General features: G+C 38.4%; 1 protein-coding gene across 2 annotated transcripts in view; it reads right to left on the minus strand.

Annotated features, from left to right (window-relative positions):
• The window catches only part of SMC1B (structural maintenance of chromosomes 1B), an 82,283-nt gene that overhangs the window by 58,592 nt on the left and 1,075 nt on the right, over positions 1 to 22,616 (minus strand). For both annotated transcript variants that reach the window (XM_061418839.1, XM_061418838.1), the window contains exons 2-9: positions 14,362 to 14,550; positions 13,187 to 13,299; positions 12,894 to 13,097; positions 10,066 to 10,304; positions 8,146 to 8,404; positions 7,016 to 7,156; positions 2,270 to 2,352; positions 1,493 to 1,700 (exon numbers count right to left, since the gene is read on the minus strand). In XM_061418839.1, the coding sequence (XP_061274823.1) occupies positions 1,493 to 1,700; positions 2,270 to 2,352; positions 7,016 to 7,156; positions 8,146 to 8,404; positions 10,066 to 10,304; positions 12,894 to 13,097; positions 13,187 to 13,299; positions 14,362 to 14,550 (1,436 nt within the window). The remainder of the gene's footprint in view (positions 1 to 1,492; positions 1,701 to 2,269; positions 2,353 to 7,015; positions 7,157 to 8,145; positions 8,405 to 10,065; positions 10,305 to 12,893; positions 13,098 to 13,186; positions 13,300 to 14,361; positions 14,551 to 22,616) is intronic.

Raw genomic sequence — 22,616 nt, forward strand, 5'->3', positions numbered from 1 at the left:
TTGATTCTCACCTAAAACTGAGATGGTTATCTCCTCTGAGCAACAAATGATGGACCAAGTATTTTCTGTTCTATATTCTAAAGATTTTCTGATTGCCCATCACCCAAGGACTTGAACTGGAGTGGGTTACCGTACCCTCCTCCAGGGGATCTTCCTGACCCAGGAATTGAATCAGGGTCTCCTGCATTGCAGGAAGATTCTTTATCAGCTGAGCTACCAGGGATGCCCAAGGGCTTGAAAAGCAAAGGTAAATGAGAGCTGTGCTAAAGCTATGCACATATTTTACTTGAATAACTGAGTTTTATTCTTTCTTCAATTAATATCCCATACTAAGGTTTTTCTTCTTGGGGGAAAGAGAACAGATCCCATTTGGGGGGAGAGGGCTTTGAACTGGCTTCTCAATTTAATGAAGAGCTCTAGAGCCTTCACTTCCATCTAAGAGAAGCAGAAGTCCATATTCTCTGATTCTATTTGAGTGCTAGTTTTCTACTCAGAAGGAAACAACAAAGTTTCCTTCTTGCTAGATTAGGGATATTAAGTGAGAATTCTCAGGAATTAATCAATTTATCAGTTTGCCTTGTGCAGAATTAAGAATCAGCAATGCTATATTTTAATCTTTAAAAAGAAATCCTGGACTATTACTATTTTCTGAAGGTTAGTAGAGCATGATGTATGAGCCCCTTTCCTCTTTTGGTTGTTGAACTAGTTTTTCACTAGTTTTTGTGATTTTCCTTGGTATTTGGGGAAGAATTCTGTGACCCACCCTTATTCTTCTATCATTATCTAGTAACTAACACTTAAAGAGTCAGAAAGGCAAAAAAGATGCTATAAACTAAATGAAGATGGGTGATCAGAGAAATAGGAAAACCAACAGAGTGTGGTATCAAGGAGGGTTTCAAAAAGTGCAAGTGGTTAACAGTGTCAGATGCTGAAAAAAAAGGCTGTCGTGAAACAAGGAGCACACAGTGTACACTGGTGTTAGTGACAAGAGTGAGACGACAGACCCCAATACCAAAAGAAATAATTCTCTGAAGTGGATACCTCACATAACAAGTTAGATATTGCTGCATTGGGGCCAATGAAATAAGCTAGTAATACTGGATGGACAGTCAGATTTAGAGAATAAAAATTCACTGTTCAAAAGTATGCCAACAATGTCCACTGAAGAAAGTACTTAAAAAAAAAACTGAAATCATGAAGAAAATGAGGTTTAAGGCTATGTGTCTACAGGGCAACAGACTATTTCATATACACATATCCTTTGGGGATATCTGGACTCTCTGGGTAATGTGTTCATATCAATGTTTCTCCCCAATAATTACTTACCTATAGACATTACTGGGGATTATACACATTTTACCCCAGTTACTATTATGCCTTAAGTATAAATAATAAAACACAAAATTTATAGGTTTCTGAAATAATAATACTTCCTAATAATTTCAAATTTTTAATCACAAATAAGAAAGCTTAGCCTTTTTATTTCAATTACCACTGAATCTGGGTAAAGTCTCTTAAGGTGTTCTAGAATCTCTGCTCTCTTTTGCTGACGTTTTCCTTCATGGGTATCAATTCCAGCATTCTGCAATTCACTTCTAATAAGATTCAACTCTTCATTAACTTCAGACATTCTTGATTTTGTTTTTTCTATTTCATTCACTAAGTTTTCCTCTTGCTCTTTTTTTTCTTTCAAGCAATTCCTATATGACAATAACAATAATACATTATACAGCAAAAAGAAAAACCAAAATTTAGGAATTGCAATACACTCTAGCCTGGCATCGCAGGGGAATGGGATAGTCCTCTATTTCAAATGGTGAAAAATACAATATAATAAACCTAACACCAAACATGAGCAAAAGATACTTAAATAATTCTTGAGTCAAAAGATACATATTTCTGGATTCTGAGAAAAAAGAATAGCTCACTCACTATAACCAGAGCAATCATCATGAGCTTAACAGTAAGTAAATATCAATTAAAAAGAAATTCTTAGTGATAGAATACTTAGGTGCTGATAGTTTTCATGACATATTTTTGTTATAAAATATCAATACCAAAGGAGAGTTTTAAGTTTCACCACTGTTAAACATTTATATATTCAAAATCTCAACCTTAAGTGGTTAATTATAATTTTTAATTATCTACCATGAAATAAAAAAACAATGGGAGAGTGAGAACATTATGATACAGGGGAAGCATTCACCACAAATATACAAGATCCCAGAGATACAGGAAAGCTGCAAGCAATTTTTTTTACTATACCTACGTGCATGTTTTTGTATACTCCTCCAACTTCTCTATTCGCTTTTTATGATCTTCTATTTGTTCCTTTATTTGTTTTATATTTTCCTATAATAGGAAATGAAATCTGAAATCAATTACAGCAACTCCAAACAAACAGTTTTTCACTAGATGCCTAGAACTTGTAATAGCATGTGTCTGTGCATGCTGTCACTTCAGTCATGTCCAATTCTTTTGTGACCCTATGGACCTTAGCCAACCAGGGTCCTCTGTGCATAGGATTCTCTAGGCAGGAATACTGAAGTGGGCTGCCATGCCCTCTTCCAGGGGATCTTTCCGACCCAGAGATCAAACCCGCATTCTCCTGCAGCTCCTGCCCTGCAGGCAGATTCTTTATTGCTGAGCCACTGGGGAAGCCTTTAATTGCATATATTGTTCTAAATTTGAAATATATAGATAACCATATGAAAATTCTCAGGAGAGCAAATTTTTATTTTGAAAAGGCAGTATGGTAAAGAGTTTTGAGGTTTCAGGAATCAAGGTTCAAATCCTCACTCCATCATTTACTAGGTATCTATCTTCAGCAAGTTTACTCTGGTAACTTCAAACCCCAAGGGGATTATTTTCAAATATTTATATACAGTCCTCTCTCTCTTTCAAACTAACTCATTCAGTAAATATTTATTCACAGCCTACCATGTGCTAGAAACTACAGATACTATAATGAACAAGACAGAGTCTCTGCTCTCAAGGACTAAGGTCTGGTGGGAGAAACAGACAAGTAATTCCACTAGAGCGGCTCAATACTGTAACTGTATAGGAATCTAAAAGGCAACTACAGGCTTGTGGAAGGAGGACTTCACAAGTATTGCTCCATTCACTTTATCACTAAGTCCAAGGACTGTGGTAGTCTCTAATTTGTTTATCTTTAACATTTTCCCTGTCTAATTCATCCCGTGCATTACAGCAACATTAATCTGTTTTCAGTTCAGTTGCTCAGTTGTGTCTGACTCTTTGCGACCCCATGAACCGCAGCACGCCAGGCCTCCCTGTCTATCACCAACTCCCGGAGTTCACCCAAACCCATGTCCGTTGAGTCGGTGATGCCATCCAACCATCTCATCCTCTGTCGTCCCCTTCTCCTCCTGCCCTCAATCTTTCCCAGTTTCAGGGTCTTTTCAAATGAGTCAGCTTTTCAAATGAGTGACCACTTCGCATCAGGTGGCCAAAGTATTGGGAGTTTCAGCTTTATCATCAGTCCTTCCAATGAACACCCAGGACTGATTTCCTTTAGGATGGACTGGTTGGATCTCCTTGCAGTCCAAGGGACTCTCAAAAGTCTTCTCCAACACCACACTTCAAAAGCATCAATTCTTTGGTGCTCAGCTTTCTTTATACTCCAACTCTCACATCCATACATGACCACTGGAAAAACCATAGCCTTGACTAGACGGACTTTTGTTGACAAAGTAATGTCTTTGCTTTTGAATATGCTGTCTAGGTTGGTCATAACTTTTCTTCCAAGGAGTAAGCATCTTTTAATTTCATGGCTGCAGTCACCATCTGCAGTGATTTTGGAGCCCAGAAAAATAAAGTCAGCCACTGTTTCCCCATCTATTTGCCATGAAGTGATGGGACCAGATGCCACGACCTTAGTTTTCTGAATGTTGAGCTTTAAGCCAAATTTTTCACTCTCCTCTTTCACTTTCATCAAGAGGCTCTTTAATTCTTCTTCACTTTCTGCCATAAGGCTGGTGTTATCTGCATATCTGAGGTTATTGACATTTTTCCCGGCAATCTTGATTCCAGCTTGTGTTTCCTCCAGCCCAGCGTTTCTCATGATGTACTCTTCATAGAAGTTAAATAAACAGGGTGTATACAGCCTTGACATACTCCTTTTCCTACTTGGAACCAGTCTGTTGTTCCATGTCCAGTTCTAACTGTTGCTTCCTGACCTGCATATAGGTTTCTCAAGAGGCAGGTCAGGTGGTCTGGTATTTCCATCTCTTTCAGAATTTTCCAGTTTTTTGTAATCCACACAGTCAAAGGCTTTGGCATAGTCAATAAATAATCTTACTCCTTTACTAAGTGATCTAGAACCAGGAGTTGCCACAAAGCAAGTCACAATAAATTTAAGAAAACTAAAACCATATCAAGCATGTTTTCTGACCACAACCGAGACTAGAAATCAAACAGAAGGAAAAAACTGCCAGAAAACAAATATGTGGAGACTAAACAGTTATTATTAAACTACCAATGGATCACTGAAGAAATCAAAGAAGAAATTTTTTAAAAACACCTAGAGACAAAATACAATGATCCAAAACCTATGGAATGCGCAAAAGTAGTCCTAAGAGGGAAGCTTATAGTGATTTAAGCTGAGGTCGGAGAAGGCAATGGCACCCCACTCCAGTACTCTTGCCTGGAAAATCCCATGGACGGAGGAGCCTGGTAGGCTGCAGTCCATGGGGTCTCGAAGAGTTGGACATGACTGAGCGACTTCACTTTCACTTTCACACACTGGAGAAGGAAATGGCAACCCACTTCAGTGTTCTTGCCTGGAGAATCCCAGGGACAGCAGAGCCTGGTGCGCTGCTGTCTGTGGGGTCGCACAGAGTCGGACACGACTGAAGCGACTTAGCAGCAGCAGCAGCAGCAGCAGCTCTGAATGGGAGAGGTTTGCAAACAGTATATGTGCTAAGCGGTTAACATCCAAAATGTACAAAGAACTCATACAACTCAACATAAAAACAAGAAGTAATTAAAAAATGGGCAGGTTATCTGAATAGACATTTTTCCAAGGAAGACATACAGATAGCAGGTGCATGAAAAGATGCTCAATATCATCAGAGAAATGCAAGTCAAAATCACAATGAGATATCATCTCACCCCTGTCAGAATGGCTGTTATCAAGACGACAAGTATTGGCAAGGATATGGAGAAGAGTAAACTTTCATGCACTACTGGTGGGAACGTAAATTGGTGCAGCTACTATGGAAAACAGTATGGAGATTCCTCACAAAATAAAAATATAACTATCATGTGACCCAGCAATACCAATCCTAGATATTTTTGTGAAGAAAAAAGTAATTAGAAAAGATATGCACTCCCATGTTCACTGCAGTATTATTTACAATAGTCAAGATAAGGAAGCAACCTAAATGTCCATCGATAGATGAATGTATAAAGATGTGGTATATTATATATACAATGGAATATAACTCAGCCACAAAAAAGACAGACAAAAAGACCAAAAAAAGACATTGTACAAATGAAGAAATCAAAGTTCAAAGAAGTGAAATGATTTAGCTATATCAACACAGTCAGTGACAGGACAAGACTGGATGGAAGCCAAGTCTCTCTTACTCTAAGGCAGAATAGTATAATGCCGTCTTGATGGTTACCTCTCATGTAGACTATGAAGCTCCTCTTGGGCTATGTCCTTAGTATTTCCAAATGACCTTTCACTTATACTATTTGTTTTTTTTCCCCTTTAGTTATACTCCTCCTAACCTCAATGGAAGAACAGACAACAGCATCTGCCTGTGCCTATCATTATGTTGTTGTTCAGTTGCTAAGTCATGTCTGACTCTTTGTGACCCCGTAGACTGCAGCACACCAGGCTTCCTTGTCCTTCACTATCTCCCAGAGTTTGCTCAAACTCCTGTCCATTGAGTCGGTGACGCCATCTGACCATCTTATGTTTTGTCGCCCCCTTCTACTCCTCCCCTCAGTCTTTTTCAGCATCAGGGTTTTTTCCAATAGGAAAGGTCTTCACATCAGGTAGCCAAAGTAGTGGAGCTTCAGCATCAGTCCTTGTAATTAATATTTAGGGTTGATTTCCTTTAGGATTGGCTGGTTTGATCTCCTCGATGTCCAAGGGACTCTCAAGAGTCTTCTCCAACACCACAGTTCAAAAGCATCAATTCTTTGGAACTCAGCCTTCTTTATGGTCCAAGTTTCACATCTGTATGTGACTACTGGAAAAACCATAGCTTTGACTATATGGACCTTTGCTAGTAAAGTGATGTCTCTGATTTTTAATACACTGTCTAGCTTTGTCATAGCTTTCCTTCCAAGGAGTAAGCATCTTTTAATTTCAAGGCTGCAGTCACCATCCGCAGTGATTTTGGAGCCCAAGAAAATAAAATCTGCCACGGTTTCCACTTTTCCCCTTCTATTTGCCATGAAGTGATGGGACTGGATGCTATGATCTTAGTTTTATGAATGCTGAGTTTTAAGCCAGCTTTTTCATTCTCCTCTTTCACCTCTGTCAAAAAGCTCTTTAGTTCCTCTTTGTTTTCTGCCTATCATTATACAAGTATGCATAAAATGCTTACTGACTACATGAAGGAAGACACTATTTTTATACGTTATTTTTATCAGTTTCTTTACACTTTTATTTTACTTATTTGGCTGTGCTCAGTCTTCACTGAGGCACGTGGGTTTCTCTCTTAAATTTGGTGCATGGCTTAGTTGCCTCACGGCATGTGGAATCTTAGTTCCTCAACCAGGGATTGAACCGACATCCCCTACACTGGAAGGCAGAGTCTTAACCACTGACCCACCAGGGAAGTCCTTACACTGTCTATATCTTAGACTATGAAACAGGACCTAAATAGTGCTAAGCAGTCTAACAGGTAATCCAGAAAATTTAATTAATTCCTTATATCTGATGTAAAACCATTTATATACTGAAAAACAAATATAAAAAGGGAATAAAATTTCATGAAAAATAATTCTAAATCATTTATTACACAAACCAAGGTACCTGAACTTCTCCATGTCTCCTCTTTTCAAATGCCCATCTTTCTTCATCAGACCTCTGTTCCCACTGCAGCTTTTCCAACTGTTGGGTCATTATAGCCACTTTCTTTCTTACCTGTTCCTTAAGTTCTTTATATTGAACCAGCTGTATAAAAAGCATTTAAACATTGATAATTCATTTAAAGAAGTGTGAGAGGAAATTCTTTCTATGATATTCTTTACTAGCAGATAATTAAACTTATCAAAAATGTTTTATTTGAATTATATCATAATTAGCCATCTTCTCCAGCTAAGATAGCATGAACACAAAATGAACATCTTATTTTAAACTGTTTAGATAGATCAACAAGGTATTCAAAACCAACTCTATAAGGTCTCTGTAAGAAATTCTGTAAGAGAAAGCACATTAAAACTCATTAATGGTCCAGAAGTAAGAGGAGTTCAGAGAAAATTATGTATTTTTATATCTATACAGTCTCAATTATTTTAGCATATATATTGTGAAATAAAGTTATCATAAAATTAATGAAAGAAATAAATAATAGAAATTTAGTTGAAAGAATGTTTGAAAACTTTGGATTATAAATTTCTGGATATCTATTATTGACTTATATCTTATATACTAAATTGGATATTCATTAATCACTTAACATTTTAAACAATCTTAACCAATTTCCCTCCTGTCAATTAAGTGATCATGTCTCTTCAAAGCCACATATAATCTGACTTTTAAGTTTTTAAAATATTCATGAGGAAAAAATAATTACCTTAAGAACATATGAATATAATTATGTTTTTAAGGTAATTATTTTTTCCTCATGAATGTTAATTACCTTAAAAACATATGAATATAATTCCATAAAATGAACCATGTAATCTTGCTGAAGTATTTTCTATGACTTTAGTTAACTCACAAATGTTACGATGTCATCTACTTTTATAAAGGAAAAATAGCCTAGTGTAAAAATTAAATTTAGGTTCTCCATATAGGCTGAAAAATCAAAATCCCCATAATTTAAATTCTGCGGCAATCTCTTAAAATAATCAGAAAGAGAAGTCATCCTTTAAATTCTAATCAAAAGGAGAAGCTGAAACAGTAGAAACAAATGATTTCCCACATGCCAACTTTTTCACCTGACCAGCTTCTAGTTCAATGTCTCGTCCTTTATGTAACATTTCTTCCTCAATCTGCTTTTCAAAACTTCTCCATGCACCATCTAAATCAGCCAGCTCTGTCTCCAAGGCTTTTATGTCATCTTCCTGTTTAGAAAATTGTTTTTCACTGTCCTTTATTGATTTTTTAGCCATATCTAATTTCTTGAGGTGGTGAGAAGTGTTTTCTTTAGCTTTAATGTATTGAGGCCTCTTCTGATTTAACAGTGCTTCAAGAGATCTAAAAAGAAAAATAAACTTTGCTTTAAAGGAAAATCTTATATAAAAGCAAGAAGCTCTTCTGATCAAATTATACATTTAAAAAGAAATGCTAAATAGTGACTTTCAGAGACTGTAAGCAGATCAGTGATTGCCAAGTAAGAGGCAAAATCAAATAGGTGAAGCACTGGGGAATTTTTAAACAGTGATAAACTACTCTGTATGATTCTGCAGTGATGGACACATGACATCATGCATTTGTCAAAACCTACAGAAATTTACAGCTCCAAGAGCAAACTTTAATGTACACATTTAAAAAAAAATTCACTTAGAAGGCAAGGGATCCCAGATAAAATATAGAAAGTGACCGAAGAATCTAACTGTAGTACAAATGTATGAAACCACCTTACTGAAGAGGATAAGGGGAAACGTGTTAACCTAAATAATACTGGAAATGACCAGAGCCCATAAAATAAAAAGCAAAAATAATTATACACAAGCCTTGTACTCTAGTTGATAAATTTGCTTCCCACAAGGACATGGTTTAATAATTCTAGTACTGCCATGCATGATTACTGGAATTGAACAATTAAGCAAATGAATATCATGTGGGACTTCCCTTATAGTCCAGTGGTTAAGACTCCATGCTCCCACTGCAGGAGGGACAGGTTCAATCCCTGGTCAGGGAATTAAGATTCCACATGCTATGTGGCACAGCCAAAAAGCCCCCCAAAAACCATCAATAATGATGGCAGGCTGATACTATATTAGATAGATGATTTAATAATATAACATATATATTTTTAAAATTTATGGTAGAGTCTATTTATTTACTGGCCACACCATGTGGTTTGTGGGATTTTAGTTCCCCAACCAGAGTTTGAACCCCGGCCCTCAGCAACAAGAACAGAGAGCCCTAACCACCAGACCACCAGGGAATTCCCTGTATATGATACGCTGACATTCCTGATGTACTATGATAATGATCGCATTTTACCTCTGTGGTCTTCTTCCCCAAAACCCATAAACTGGTCTAATTATGAGAAAAGTAACAGAGAAATACTAATTGAGATACAGTCTCAAAAAGCTTCACCAATGCTTCTTAAAACTGTAAAGGATACCAATAACAAGGTTTAAGTCTGAAACTGTCACAACCAAGAGGACCTTAAGAAGACATGATGACTAAATATAATATGGTATACTGGATCAGAAAAAGAACATTAAGTCAAACATTAAAAAATGAACCAAGTATGGAATTTAGTTAATAATAATGAATAAATATGGGTTAATTAATTCTGACAAGTGTAGCATACTAATAATGTAAAATGTTATTTGTTGTTCAGTCGCTAAGTCGTGTCTGACTCTTTGCAACCTCATGGACTGCAGCACGCCAGACTTCCCTGTCCTTCACTACCTCTGGGAGTTTGCTCAAACTCACTTCCATTGAGTTGGTGATGCCATCCAACCATCTCATCCTCTGTAGCCCCCTCCTCCGCCTGCTATAAGTGAGAGAAATTTAGTGTGGGGAATATGGGAACTCTCTATACTATCTTTATAATTTTTTGTATATCTAAAAGTATTCCAAAGTAAAAAATCTATTTAAAAAATCAATTTTCAAAGCATCACAATATTTCTATCAATCTAAATAAAATCCAACTGTTAATAATGATTTTGAAAACTCACTTTAATTCTTTTTGTGTTTGTTGTAGTTGTCTGCTCAACATTCCATGTTCCTTTTTCTTGGCTTTAACTATGTTTTCATGATGAGAAAGAGACTCTCTTGTGACACTCAAATTCTTATTCACACGCTCTAACTCAGTGTATAAAAAATTAATTTTTTTCTCATTGTGATACAGTCGGAAAAGCTGCAGTTGTATCTTGTTAATTTTCAGTTCTTCAAGGAGATTCTGGTAACGGTCTGCCTACAACAGTGAAATTCAACAACAGTTAAGACGGAGTATATTTTACATTGACCTTTCATAAACTCAACTAGAGTACTAATAAATGATCTCTAATGAATTTTCATTTATGTCATTAACAAATGATATTCTTGCCCAAAGTACCATTATTTGGATAAGGCTTCTGCATATACTTCTATAATAAACCATTAAAGGATTTTATATTCATGCACACAGTGGTATGGTGGTAAGAACCATTTGTTAGTCACTCAGTCATGTCCAACTCTTTACAACCCCATGGACTATAGCCCACCAGGCTCCTCTGTCCATGGGATTCTCCAGGCAAGAATACTGGAGTGGGTTGCCATTTCCTTTTCCAAAAGAACTATCTGGGGCACCCACTAACTGAGTCCTGTCCCACTTCTGTCTTGACCTCAGAAGTTTGGCAAGCAAGTCTGACACCAGCTTCCCCATTTGTAAACTAAAGGAAGTAATATCACTTTTAAAGTTTCTAGCCATTTTCAATTCAAAGATTCCAGGTAAAATTTCTTCTATAGAATGTAATTTTTTCTATGAATAGAACAAATAGGATTGTTAAAGTTCTAAATTATATGTGAGATGGGAGAATGTCCTGAGTATTTGTACCATTGAAAGTGAAAGTGAAGTCGCTCAGTCGTGTCCGACTCTTTGTGACCCCATGGACTGTAGCCTACCAGGCTCCTCCCTCCATGGGATTCTCTAGGCAGGAGTAATGGAGTGGGTTGCCATTTCCTTCTCCAGGGGATCTTCCTGACCCAGCGATTGAACCCGGGTCTCCCGCAGTCCAGGCAGACGCTTTAACCTCTGAGCCACCAGGGAAGCCCAAGTGTACCATTAGTAAAGAAAAAAGGAATGTTCTACCTTATGAAGAAAGCTCTTAATCAATGAAATATTCCAAGTAACAGGTAAACAGCAATCTGCCAGGATGTTGTTAAAAATAATCATGAAGTTGGACTATTCTAACTATCCTTATAATGTTTAAAGTTATGCAATTCTACTCTGCTATAAGCTGTTTTAGTGTATTACAAAAACTATAGTTTGACTTGCACTTACACCACCATCCCTTTCCACTGACAAAACCAAGAACACACACACACATAAAAATCTGAAGAAGCAGAGAAATATCACTAATAAGGAACACGTCTACCTTTCATTTATTTTTTCAAATATTTATTAACTGGCTATTGTGTGCCAAGCCCTCTTCTATGTGCTGTAAAATATGGTAGGGAATAAGGTAGAAACAGTCTCTGCTCTTCTTAGATTACAACCAAGTTATCCTAGTGGGGCAAGGAGGGAAGCAGAGTCAGAGAATAAATAAGCAATAAATAATACACAAAATAATTTCATACAGCAAAATACGCTACAAAAGAAACAAAATAGGGTAATGCAATAGAACCAGGGAAGGGATGCTAATTTAGATTGGGCAAGTGGACAGCAAATGTCTGCCTGAGAAAATGGCTTCTTTATGAAAACTTCAATGAGAGTATTAGCCATGTAAAAATCAGGCACACAATTATCTAGGCAGAGGAAACAGCAAAAGCTCTAGGACACAAGGGAATGTGGTATTTTCAATAAATGATAAAGATCAATGTGGCTGAAGAGTAGAGGAAGTTAAAGTTTCAGAGGTGAACAAGAGGCAGATCAGCAGGCTGGGAAGGGAGACTAGATTCTCAGTGCAGTGGAAAGCATTGCTCCAGAAGAGGTTTTATGCAAAACAATGACAAAATCTACTTTGCATTTGATAAAAGAATACTCTAAAGGCAACAGTTTACAAGGTGCTACAGCAGGCACTGTGAAGGGCACCAAGAGGTACCACAGAACAGCATTTACAAAGTGTGACCACGGCCTCCTAGAGTTCCCCAACACCCTTTCATGGAGCCCCTGAAATCAAAACTGTTTTCCTAATAATACTCAGATTTCATTTGTCTTTTTCACTGTGTTGACATTTGCACCAATGGTGTAAGAGCCAAAGGAGGGTAAAGTTCCTAGGTCTTAGCACAGGTTCAACACAAAAACAGATATGAGAATTCACCAGTTTTCTATTAAGTCAGATATTCATGAAATTATACAAGGTAAAACAATACCACTCTTCTAATTATTTGGTTTTATAAAACTCAGTTTACTTTTTATAAAAATATGCTACTTATGTTAACATACAATGAGTTTATTATTGTTATTTTTACAAAAATAAATCATCAAAATATAATTTTTAAATGTCTCAGTTTTAATTTCAAATACAATAAACATTGATAGATAACTCTTTGGGGTCCTCAATAATTTTTAAAGTACAAAAGCATAAGATCCAAAAATCTGAGGCCCTCTGCCATATGAGATATAAATCCTTCAAGTTTAATTTTAGTTGGGAAAATCAGACACCTTTGCAGCTCAAGTTGTCCTGCCTATTTTGGAGAAAGAAACCCAAACTGGAAAATATACCAAAAAGTTTATCTTTGATGAATAATGGGCTTTATTTAAGTTACTAAAAGAATTACTTTAGTAACCCCAAACCAATACTTACAATTCTAATACAGGTTTTGTATGCAACACTTAATTGGCTACCTCATGACATCTTACCTCTTCTTTCTCTAATTTTGCATGTTTGCGCTCTGCAGCTACATTTTTTTTCTTATTAAAATTAAATTGTGCATCTTCTTCGGCTTTGTGTAACTTTCTTTTCTTTTCCTCGTATTCTCCTATAAGCTCTCCTGAAGTGCTGATTTCCTCAAAAAACTGGGTTCTTTCTTTGGGTTTTTTCATTGAAATTGACTCCACAGTTCCCTTTCAAAAACAGTTAAGCACACCAACATATAAAATATAGTGATACATTTTCAAAATCATGAATAAAACAAAATACTATTGCTACTTACCTGAAAAACTAAACAGTTCCGTGCTTTGACTATTATGCCTATCTTTTCCAGCTCTGTGATATAAGCAGAACGACTCATAGGATTATCATTAAAACTATATTCTGAGCATCCTCCTAAAATAAAAGAACAAATGCTGTTATGGGAAGTATAAATACCAGATATGTATCAACAACTATTGAAATGGCCAGTTATGGCAGTAATATACATGTTAAAAAACGCATTTAATCAATCAACAAATGCTGAGTGTCTACTACATGCCAAGTAGTATTCTACAGTAGTGAACATAACAGACAAAAGTCTGATCTCAAGCTTATATCCTAGTGATGGAGGCAGACAAAAATGAGATAGGTAAGTAAAATAAATATCATGTAGGAAAGTGTTAAGTGCTGAGTAAAATGGAGGTAGGAAAGGGGTATGGAAGTCTCTGTGTAGGAGAGAGAGGCATTGCTATTTTAAATAGGATCGTTTAATGGTCTAAGTGTTTGTGTCTCCACTGAATTCATGCGATGAAATCCTAAACCCAAAAGTGATGGTGTTAGAGGGTGAGGCCTTTAGGAGGTGATTAGATTATGATAGTGGAGCCCTCATTAATAGTATTAGGGTGCTTATAAAATAAAAAGGTCCTACAAGGCTCCCAAGTCCCATCCACAAATGGTAAGTCTGCAACCGGAAGAGAACTTTCATCCAACCATGCTGGTACCTCATCTAGGACTTTTAAAAAACAACCAAGAGGCATCTATTTACAGAAGCCCAGTAAAATCCTAGCATAAATAGAAATATATATATATATGTAACTCTGAATCTTATTTACTCAGGAAATACAAGGATTTGTGAATAAATCCTAACAAAATAAAAAGTCAAATATTTCATGCGATTTGCTTTTTGGTGGTAGGAAAAACTTTCTATACAAACCAAAAATATGCATTTATAGTTACTTCATCACTACGAAAACTAGATAAAGATACATAAAGAATCTCAGGAAGAACTTTTATGATATCACCACCTTTGAGGTAAACTCCTTCTTTCATTTTTAAACTAATAACCAGGGAGAAAAACCGCTATCTGACAGTAGGGGAATCTGAATAAATATGTCTGCTTAAAGAAAAGTCCAGTGGAGAATCAAAATAGGTTCTATTATTTGCTTCTGATATCTGCTATCCCAAGAAAAAAAATACCTCGGATAGTCCTTGCAAATGTCTTCTCTTCTCCACTTTCTTCCAAATATACAATTTTCACACTTGCAGAAGAAGAAACAGGTTTTCCAATGTGTGCTCCATGAATGAGTTCTTGAATATTTTTTACTCTTAAATTAGCTATTTTTTCTCCCATTACAAAACTAAGTGCATCCATTACATTAGATTTCCCTGGGGAAGGAAAGACAGGAAAAAAGTTATTTATTTTTAATGATAAAAAGTCTTGCCCAGTGCCAAAGGAACCAGGCTACTAAGGAAAGTGAAATATAACTGATGTGCTCGTGCTAAGTCACTCTCAGGAAGTGAACCAGTGCCCCTTGCAATGGAAGCAGCATGGAGTCTTAACCCTTGGACCACCAGGGAAGTCCCTCCACCACTTTCTGTTAAGAATGTATCACTGTGCCTAAACTGTATCAACAATATGATCTAGGCTGACCATGTGCTTTCTTTCTCAGAGTCTGGAATTTGGGGGAATGGAGGTGCTTATGTGACCATTCCCTAATATAAATCCTCAGAGTTGAGTCTTTAATGAGTTTTTGGTTAACATCTCATATATGTTGTCACAACTAGTTGCTGGAAGAATTAAGCCTGTCCTGCGAGACTTCACTGAGGGAGGATTCATGGAACCTTGCAACTGGTTTCCTAGAGCTCCTCATGTGCCTTTTCCCTTTGTGGAGGTTTCTTTGTTTCCTTTCACTGTTATGAGTAACCATCCTGGGTACAACTATATGCTGAGTCCTATGAGTCCTCCCAGTGAATCACCAAAACTGGGGGTATCTTGGTGACTCCCAACTCAAATGGAAAACTGTTTTGCAACCATGAGCAAATAGTACAGAACAACTTCCAAGGTGCGGCGTCATTTCAACTACAACTCTCTCTGTCTAATGTTTTTTCTTTTTCACATTCATTCCCTCATGTCCACAAGCAATTTAAATTTCTAGTGCCAAAAGCAGAAAGAGTAACATAGAAGAATACTGCAAATCACTGGAAATATGGCTGAGTTTAGAAGTTCATTGTCTTTTTTAAAACAACTAGAAATGGTTAAAAATGCTGCAAATATATTTAGCTAAGTTTCAGTTAACTAACAGGTATGAAACATGGCTTTTTGAGGGGTTAATCGATAATCTGCAGATTGAAAGCTATTGTAAGACGGTTACATATACAGAAAGTGAAAGTCGTTCAGTCAAGTCTGACTCTGCAACCTTGTGGACTATTCAGTCCATGGAATTCTCCAGGCCAGAATACTGAAGGGGTAGCCTTTCCCGCCTCCAGGGGATCTTCCCAACCGAGGTATCAAACCCAGGTCTCCTACATTGCAGGTGGATTCTTTATCATCTGAGCCACAAGGGAAGTCCAAGAATACTGGAGTGGGTAGCCTATTCCTTCTGCAGGGGATCTTTCCCACCCAGGAATTGAACAGGGGTTTCCTGCATTGCAGGTGGATTCTTTACCACCTGAGCATATGTAGGTTACATATACAGAACATTAACTGAAGTTATTAAGTCTGATGATAACAGAATTAAACAGAAATTAGTGTTATCAATCCTTATTTAAAATCTGCCTAAAATAAATTCTTCCCCACCCACGTCCAAGGTAAGGAGCAGCGGCTGCACTCCACTGGAGCAGCCATGAAGAGAGACCCCAGGTCGAAGGTAAGAGAAACCCAAGTAAGATGGTAGGCACTGAGAGAGGGCATCAGAGGGCAGACAGATGGAAACCACAATCACAGACAGCTAGCCAATCTGATCACATGGACCACAGCTTGTCTAATTCAATGAAACTAAGCCATGCCATGTGGGGCCACCCAAGATGGGTGGGTCATGGTGGAGAGGTGTGACAGAATGTGGTCCACTGGAGAAGGGAATGGCAAACCACTTCAGTATTCTTGCTTCGAGAACCCCATGAACAGTATGAAAAGGCAAAAAGATAGACACTGAAAGATGAACTCCCCAGGTCAGTAGGTGTCCAATATGCTACTGGACATCAGTGGAGAAATAACTCCAGAAAGAATGAAGGGAAGGAACCAAAGCAAAAACAATACCTAGTTGTGGATGTGACTGGTGATAGAAGCAAGGTCCGATGCTGTAAAGAGCAATATTGCATAGGAACCTGGAATGTTAGGTCTATGAATTAAGGCAAATTGGAAGTGGTCAAATAAGAGATGGCAAGAGTGAACATCGGCATTCGAGGAATCAGCGAACTAAGATGGACTGGAATGGGTGAATTTAACTAGAAGACCATAATATCTACTACTATGGGCAGAAATCCCTCAGAAGAAACGGAGTAGCCATCATAGTCAACAAAAGAGTCCGAAATGCAGTACTTGGATGCAATCCCAAATACGACAGAATGATGTCTGTTTCTTTCCAAGGCAAACCATTCAATATCACAGTAATCCAAGTCTATGCCCCAACCAGTAACGCTGAAGAAGCTGAAGTTGAACGGTTCCATGAAGACCTACAAGACCTTTTAGAACTAACACCCAAAAAAGATGTCCTTTTCATCATAGGGGACTGGAATGCAAAAGCAGGAAGTCAAGAAACACCTGGAGTAACGATAAATTTGGCCTTGGAGTACAGAATGAAGCAGGGCAAAGGCTAACAGAGTTCTGCCAAGAGAACACACCGGTCATAGGAAACATCCTCTTCCAACAACACAAGAGAAGACTCTACACATGGACATCACCAGATGGTCAACACCGAAATCAGATTGATTATGTTCTTTGCAGCCAAAGATGGAGAAGCTCTATACAGTCAGCGAAAACAAGACCGGGAGCTGACTGTGGCTCAGATCATGAACTCCTTATTGCCAAATTCAGACTTAAATTGAAGAAAGTAGGGAAAACCACTAGACCATTCAGCTATGACCTAAATCAAATCCCTTACCATTATACAGTGGAAGTGACAAATAGATTCTAGGGATTAGATCTGATAGACAGAGTGCCTGATGAACTATGGACGAAGGTTTGTGACATTGTACAGGAAACAGGGATCAAGACCATCCCCATGGAAAAGAAATGCAAAAAAGCAAAATAGCTGTCTGAGGAGGCCTTACAAATAGCTGTGAGAAGTAGAGAAGCCAAAAGCAAAGGAGAAAAGGAAAGATATACCCATTTGAATGCAGAGTTCCAAAGAATAGCAAGGAGAGATAAGGAAGCCTTCCTCAGAGATCAATGCAAAGAAATAGAGGAAAACAACAGAATGGGAAAGACTAGAGATCTCTTCAAGAAAATCAGAGATACCAAGGGAACATTTCATGCAAAGATGGGCTCGATAAAGGACAGAAATGGTATGGACCTAACAGAAGCAGAAGATATTAAGAAGAGGTGGCAAGAATACACAGAACAACTGTACAAAAAAGATCTTCACGACCCAGATAATCACGATGGTGTGATCACTGACCTAGAGCCAGACATCCTGGAATGTGAAGTCAAGTGGGCCTTAGAAAGCATCACTACAAACAAAGCTGGTGGAGGTGATGGAATTTCAGTTGAGCTCTTTCAAATTCTAAAAGATGATGCTGTGAAAGTGATGCACTCAATATGCCAGCAAATTTGGAAAACTCAGCAGTGGCCACAGGACTGGAAAAGGTCAGTTTTCATTCCAATCCCAAAGAAAGGCAATGCCAAAGAATGCTCAAACTACAGCACAATTACACTCATCTCACAAGCTAGTAAGTAATGCTCAAAATTCTCCAAGCCAGACTTCAGCAATACGTGAACCATGAACTTCCAGATGTTCAAGCTGGGTTTAGAAAAGGCAGAAGAACCAGAGATCAAATAGCCAACATCCACTGGACCATTAAAAAAGCAAGGGAGTTCCAGAAAAACATCTATTTCGGCTTTATTGACTATGCCAAAGCCTTTGACTGTGTGGATCACAATAAACTGGAAAATTCTGAAAGAGATGTGAGAAACATGTATCCAGGTCAGGAAGCAACAGTTACAACTGGACATGGAACAACAGACTGGTTCCAAATAGGAAAAGGAGTATGTCAAGGCTGTATATTGTCATCCTACTTATTTAACTTCTTTCTATGCAGAGTACATCATGAGAAACGCTGGGCTGGATGAAGCACAAGCTGGAAACACTGCCAGGGGAAATAGCAATAACCTCAGATATGCAGATGACACCATGCTTATGGCAGAAAGCAAAGAAGAACTAAAGAACCTCTTGATGAAAGTGAGAGAGGAGAGTGAAAAAGTTGGCTTAAAACTCAACATTCAGAAAACTAAGATCATGGCATCCGGTCCCATCACTTCATGGCAAATAGATAGGGAAACAATGGAAACAGTGGCTGACTTAATTTTGGGGGGCTCCAAAATCAATGCAGAGAGTGAGTGCAGCCATGAAATTAAAAGATGCTTACTCCTTGCAAGAAAAGTTATGACCAACCTAGACAGCACATTAAAAAGCAGAGACATTACTTTGTCAACAAAGGTCTGTCTAGTCAAGGCTATGGTTTTTCCAGTAGTCATGTACAGATGTGAGAGTTGGACTATAAAGAAAGCTGAGCACCGAAGAATTGATGCTTTTTAAGTGTGGTGTTGGAGAAGACTCTTCAGGGTCCCTTGGATTTCAAGGAGATCCAACCAGTCCATCCTAAAGGAAATCAGTCCTGGGTGTTCACTGGAAGGACTGATGTTGAAGCTGAAATTCCAATACTTTGGCCACCTGATGTGAAGAGCTGACTGATTTGAAAAGACCCTGATCCTGGGAAAGATTGAGGGCGGGAGGAGAAGGGGACGACAGAGGATGAGATGGTTGGATGGCATCACCGACTCAATGGACGTGAGTTTGGGTAAACTCAGGGAGTTGGTGATGGACAGGGTGGGCTGGTGTGCTGCAGTTCACAGGGTCGCTAAGAGTCGGACATGACTAAGCGACTAAACTTAACTGAATCCAAACTCATTTATTACATTAATTCTTTTGTGTCCTAGGTCATAAGGATACAGTAAACGAACAAGATAACAACCTTGTCTAATGAATGTTATAATCTACTAAGAGGTCAAACAATAAATAAACAGGAATTATATATTATAGTAAGTATTGGTGAGGAAACAAACTGAGGGATGAAACAGAAGGTAACTGGGAGAGGTAACTTCTGATAGGATCAAGAAACATTTGAGTAGGGACTTCCTTGGTAGGTCATTTAGTAAAGAATCTGACGGTCATTTAGTAAAGAATCTGACTGCAGTAAAGGAGACCACCTATTGACAAAAATGAATGAATGAATGAACCAACCAAGTTAAGCTTTGTAATGGTCAGAGCAGGAACCTCTGCTATAAATAACTCAAAATCAACATCAGGAAAATAATTCTGGAAGAGTAATATTTTAGACTATTATCACTTGATGATGAACCAAGTATTCAAAGATATAAAAATTACAATATCACTCTCCCATCTCAAAACCCCAATTTTTGCACTCCTCTGCCCTCTTACCACGGAGAAGGCAATGGCACCCCACTCCAGTACTCTTGCCTGGAAAATCCCACGGATGGAGGAGCCTGGTGGGCTACAGTCCATGGGGTCGCTAAGAGTCGGACACGACTGAGTGACTTCACTTTCACTCTTCGCTTTCATGCATTGGAGAAGGAAATGGCAACCCACTCCAGTGTTCTTGCCTTGAGAATCCCAGGGACTGGGAAGCCTGGTTGGGCTGCTGTCTATGGGGTCGCACAGAGTCGAACACAACTGAAGCGACTTAGCAGCAGCAGCAGCAGCCCTCTTACCAACAGCTACTAAGTCCCTTCTGATTTCAACTCTGCATATCTCTTCCATTCTTCTCCTTCCTTACCATTCTTCTACTTTTTCAACCCCTCCTTACTTTGAGAAGACTCTTAGCTGGACTCAGCATTCACTCTCTTGCCTCTTCAAATTCATTCCTTCATTCTATAAACATTTATGGAACACCTATTAATCAGGCATTCTCCTAATTACTGAGGCTAAAAAGAAACAGTATGTAGGATTTTCCCCTAAGGTGCTTACAGTGGGGAATATTATCAATTTTCATTGAACCTCATTTCATAAATAAAAAACCAGATGCTCAAACAATCATATTTTGGGGTTAGGTGTCTAATTCCAAAATCTATACTCTTCCCACTAAAAGCAGGAAATTATAACTTACTACAATAAGTTATAAGCTAAAATTAATACACAAAGAACTATGAAACACTTAAGAGCAGCACTAATTACTGGAGACTCTGAGTAGGCTTTGCAGGAGACACTTCTGGGCTAAATTTTAAAGAGGAAGTAGAAGTTTGGGGAAGCGATGCTGAAGGTAGACATAACCGTTACAGGAAAAGAGAACAGCCTGATCACTGGTACAACTGGGAAAGCAAGGTACCACTCTATTAGGAATGGACTTCCCAGGTGGCACTAGTGGTAAAGAACCTGCCTGCCAATGCAGGAGACATAAGAAACTCTGGTTTGATCCCTGGGTTAGGAAGGTCCCCCATGGCAACCCACTCCAGTATTCTTGCCTGGAGAATCCCATGGACAGAGGAGCCTGGCAGGTTACAGTCCATAGGACTGCAGAGAGTCAGACAGATTGAAGCAATTTAGCACATTATAGGAAGAAGAGGGTAAGTACTGATACAGAGTTCTTTGGACTACAAGATCCAACCAGTCCATCCTAAAGGAAATCAGTCCTAAATATTCATTGGAAGGACTGATGCTGAAGCTGAAACACCAATACTTTGCCCTCCTGATGCCAAAGAGCTGACTCATTTGAAAAGACCCTGATGCTGGGTAAGATTGAAGGCAGGAGGAGAAGGGGATGACAGAGGATGAGATGGTTTGATGGCATCACCAACTCAATGGGCATGAGTTTGAGCAAGCTCCGGAGTCGGTGATGGACAGGGAAGCATGGCATGCTGAAGTCCATGGGGTCACAAAGAGTAGGACACAACTGAGAAACTGAACAGAACTGAACTGAATATACAGAGATGGAACAAAGCTTGCAAGGTCGGGAATGAAAAGAGAGAAACTAAACTTGATGCTGAAGATTACAGGAAGCTACAAAGGATTTCAGGAATAGCAGTGACTTTTTCAGATATGTTTTAGAAAGATTTCTAAGATAAGCCACCAGAAAAATGGGCAAAGAACATAAAAGGGCAACTCAGAGAATCAGTTCAGTTCAGTTCAACTCAGAGAATGAGAAATACAAAAGGCCCTTAACCATATAAAAATACACTTGAGCTCAGTTTAAGTGTACTGAGTGGAGTTCAAGACTTTGTACAAACACTCATTCCAAGTATCACACCACTGGAAATGCAAAACGGAATTGAGCAACCCTTCACATAATCATCAGTTAAAAGGTGAAAATCACCTGGTGGTGGGCTCAGTAACTTCCTGATAAATGAGTGGAGTCAGGATAACAATGCAGGAGTGATTACAGTAATCATTTTTTCAATGTTTTCTGATAGAGTAAAGGGAAAATGAGGAAATACATTACAGAGAAGAGGCAAGGAAATCAAATGTGTGAATACATCTAAGCTCAGGTATTCTTTCATGTGGGCTTCCCTGGTGATCAGACAGTAAAGTATCTGCCTGGAATGTGGGAGACCTGGGCTCAATCTCTGGGTCAGGAAGATCCCCTGGAGGAGGGCATAGCAACCCACTCCAGTTTCTTGCCTGGAGAATCCCCATGGACAGAGGAGCCTGGTGGGCTACAGTCCACGGGGTTGCAAAGAGGCCGACTGAGTAACTAAGCACATTCTTTCACATATACTAAGTGCAAAAGAAAATCTTAAACAACAGCTGTTTTTAAAATGCAACAGAAATTTTACAACACTTCCACAATAATTATATTCCAGATTTGGTGTGCCCAGAAAGCACACATTTAAGTGTCCTATTCCTATCTGTCATATAAATTAATTTACTGAGTCAACAGGTCTCCTTCAACTCAAAAAAGGTTTCTGAGCTAAGAAAGGAAATCTGGACTGAGAAAGCCAAATTGGAGTCTCCAGATTTGGGAAAAATCTCAAGGTCACTATTGTTTTAGAGCTTACTCCCACCTGCTTTGGGTCATTAACCCACTCTTTCCAATCATGGAGCCAAGGTGAACCTGGCCAGGCCCCAATTCCAGGCCAGACTCTGCCACTTACTGGGCAATCTTGGAAAGTCATCTGGACCCTCTGAACCTCAGTTTCCTCCACTGTAAAATGGGAATTATATGCATTTGTGAGGATTAAACAAAAAGAAGGGTACCAGGAATTTGGGGAAAGCTCAATTATT

This window comes from Bos javanicus, chromosome 5, assembly GCF_032452875.1.
Source record: "Bos javanicus breed banteng chromosome 5, ARS-OSU_banteng_1.0, whole genome shotgun sequence".
Taxonomy (NCBI): Eukaryota; Metazoa; Chordata; class Mammalia; order Artiodactyla; family Bovidae; genus Bos; species Bos javanicus.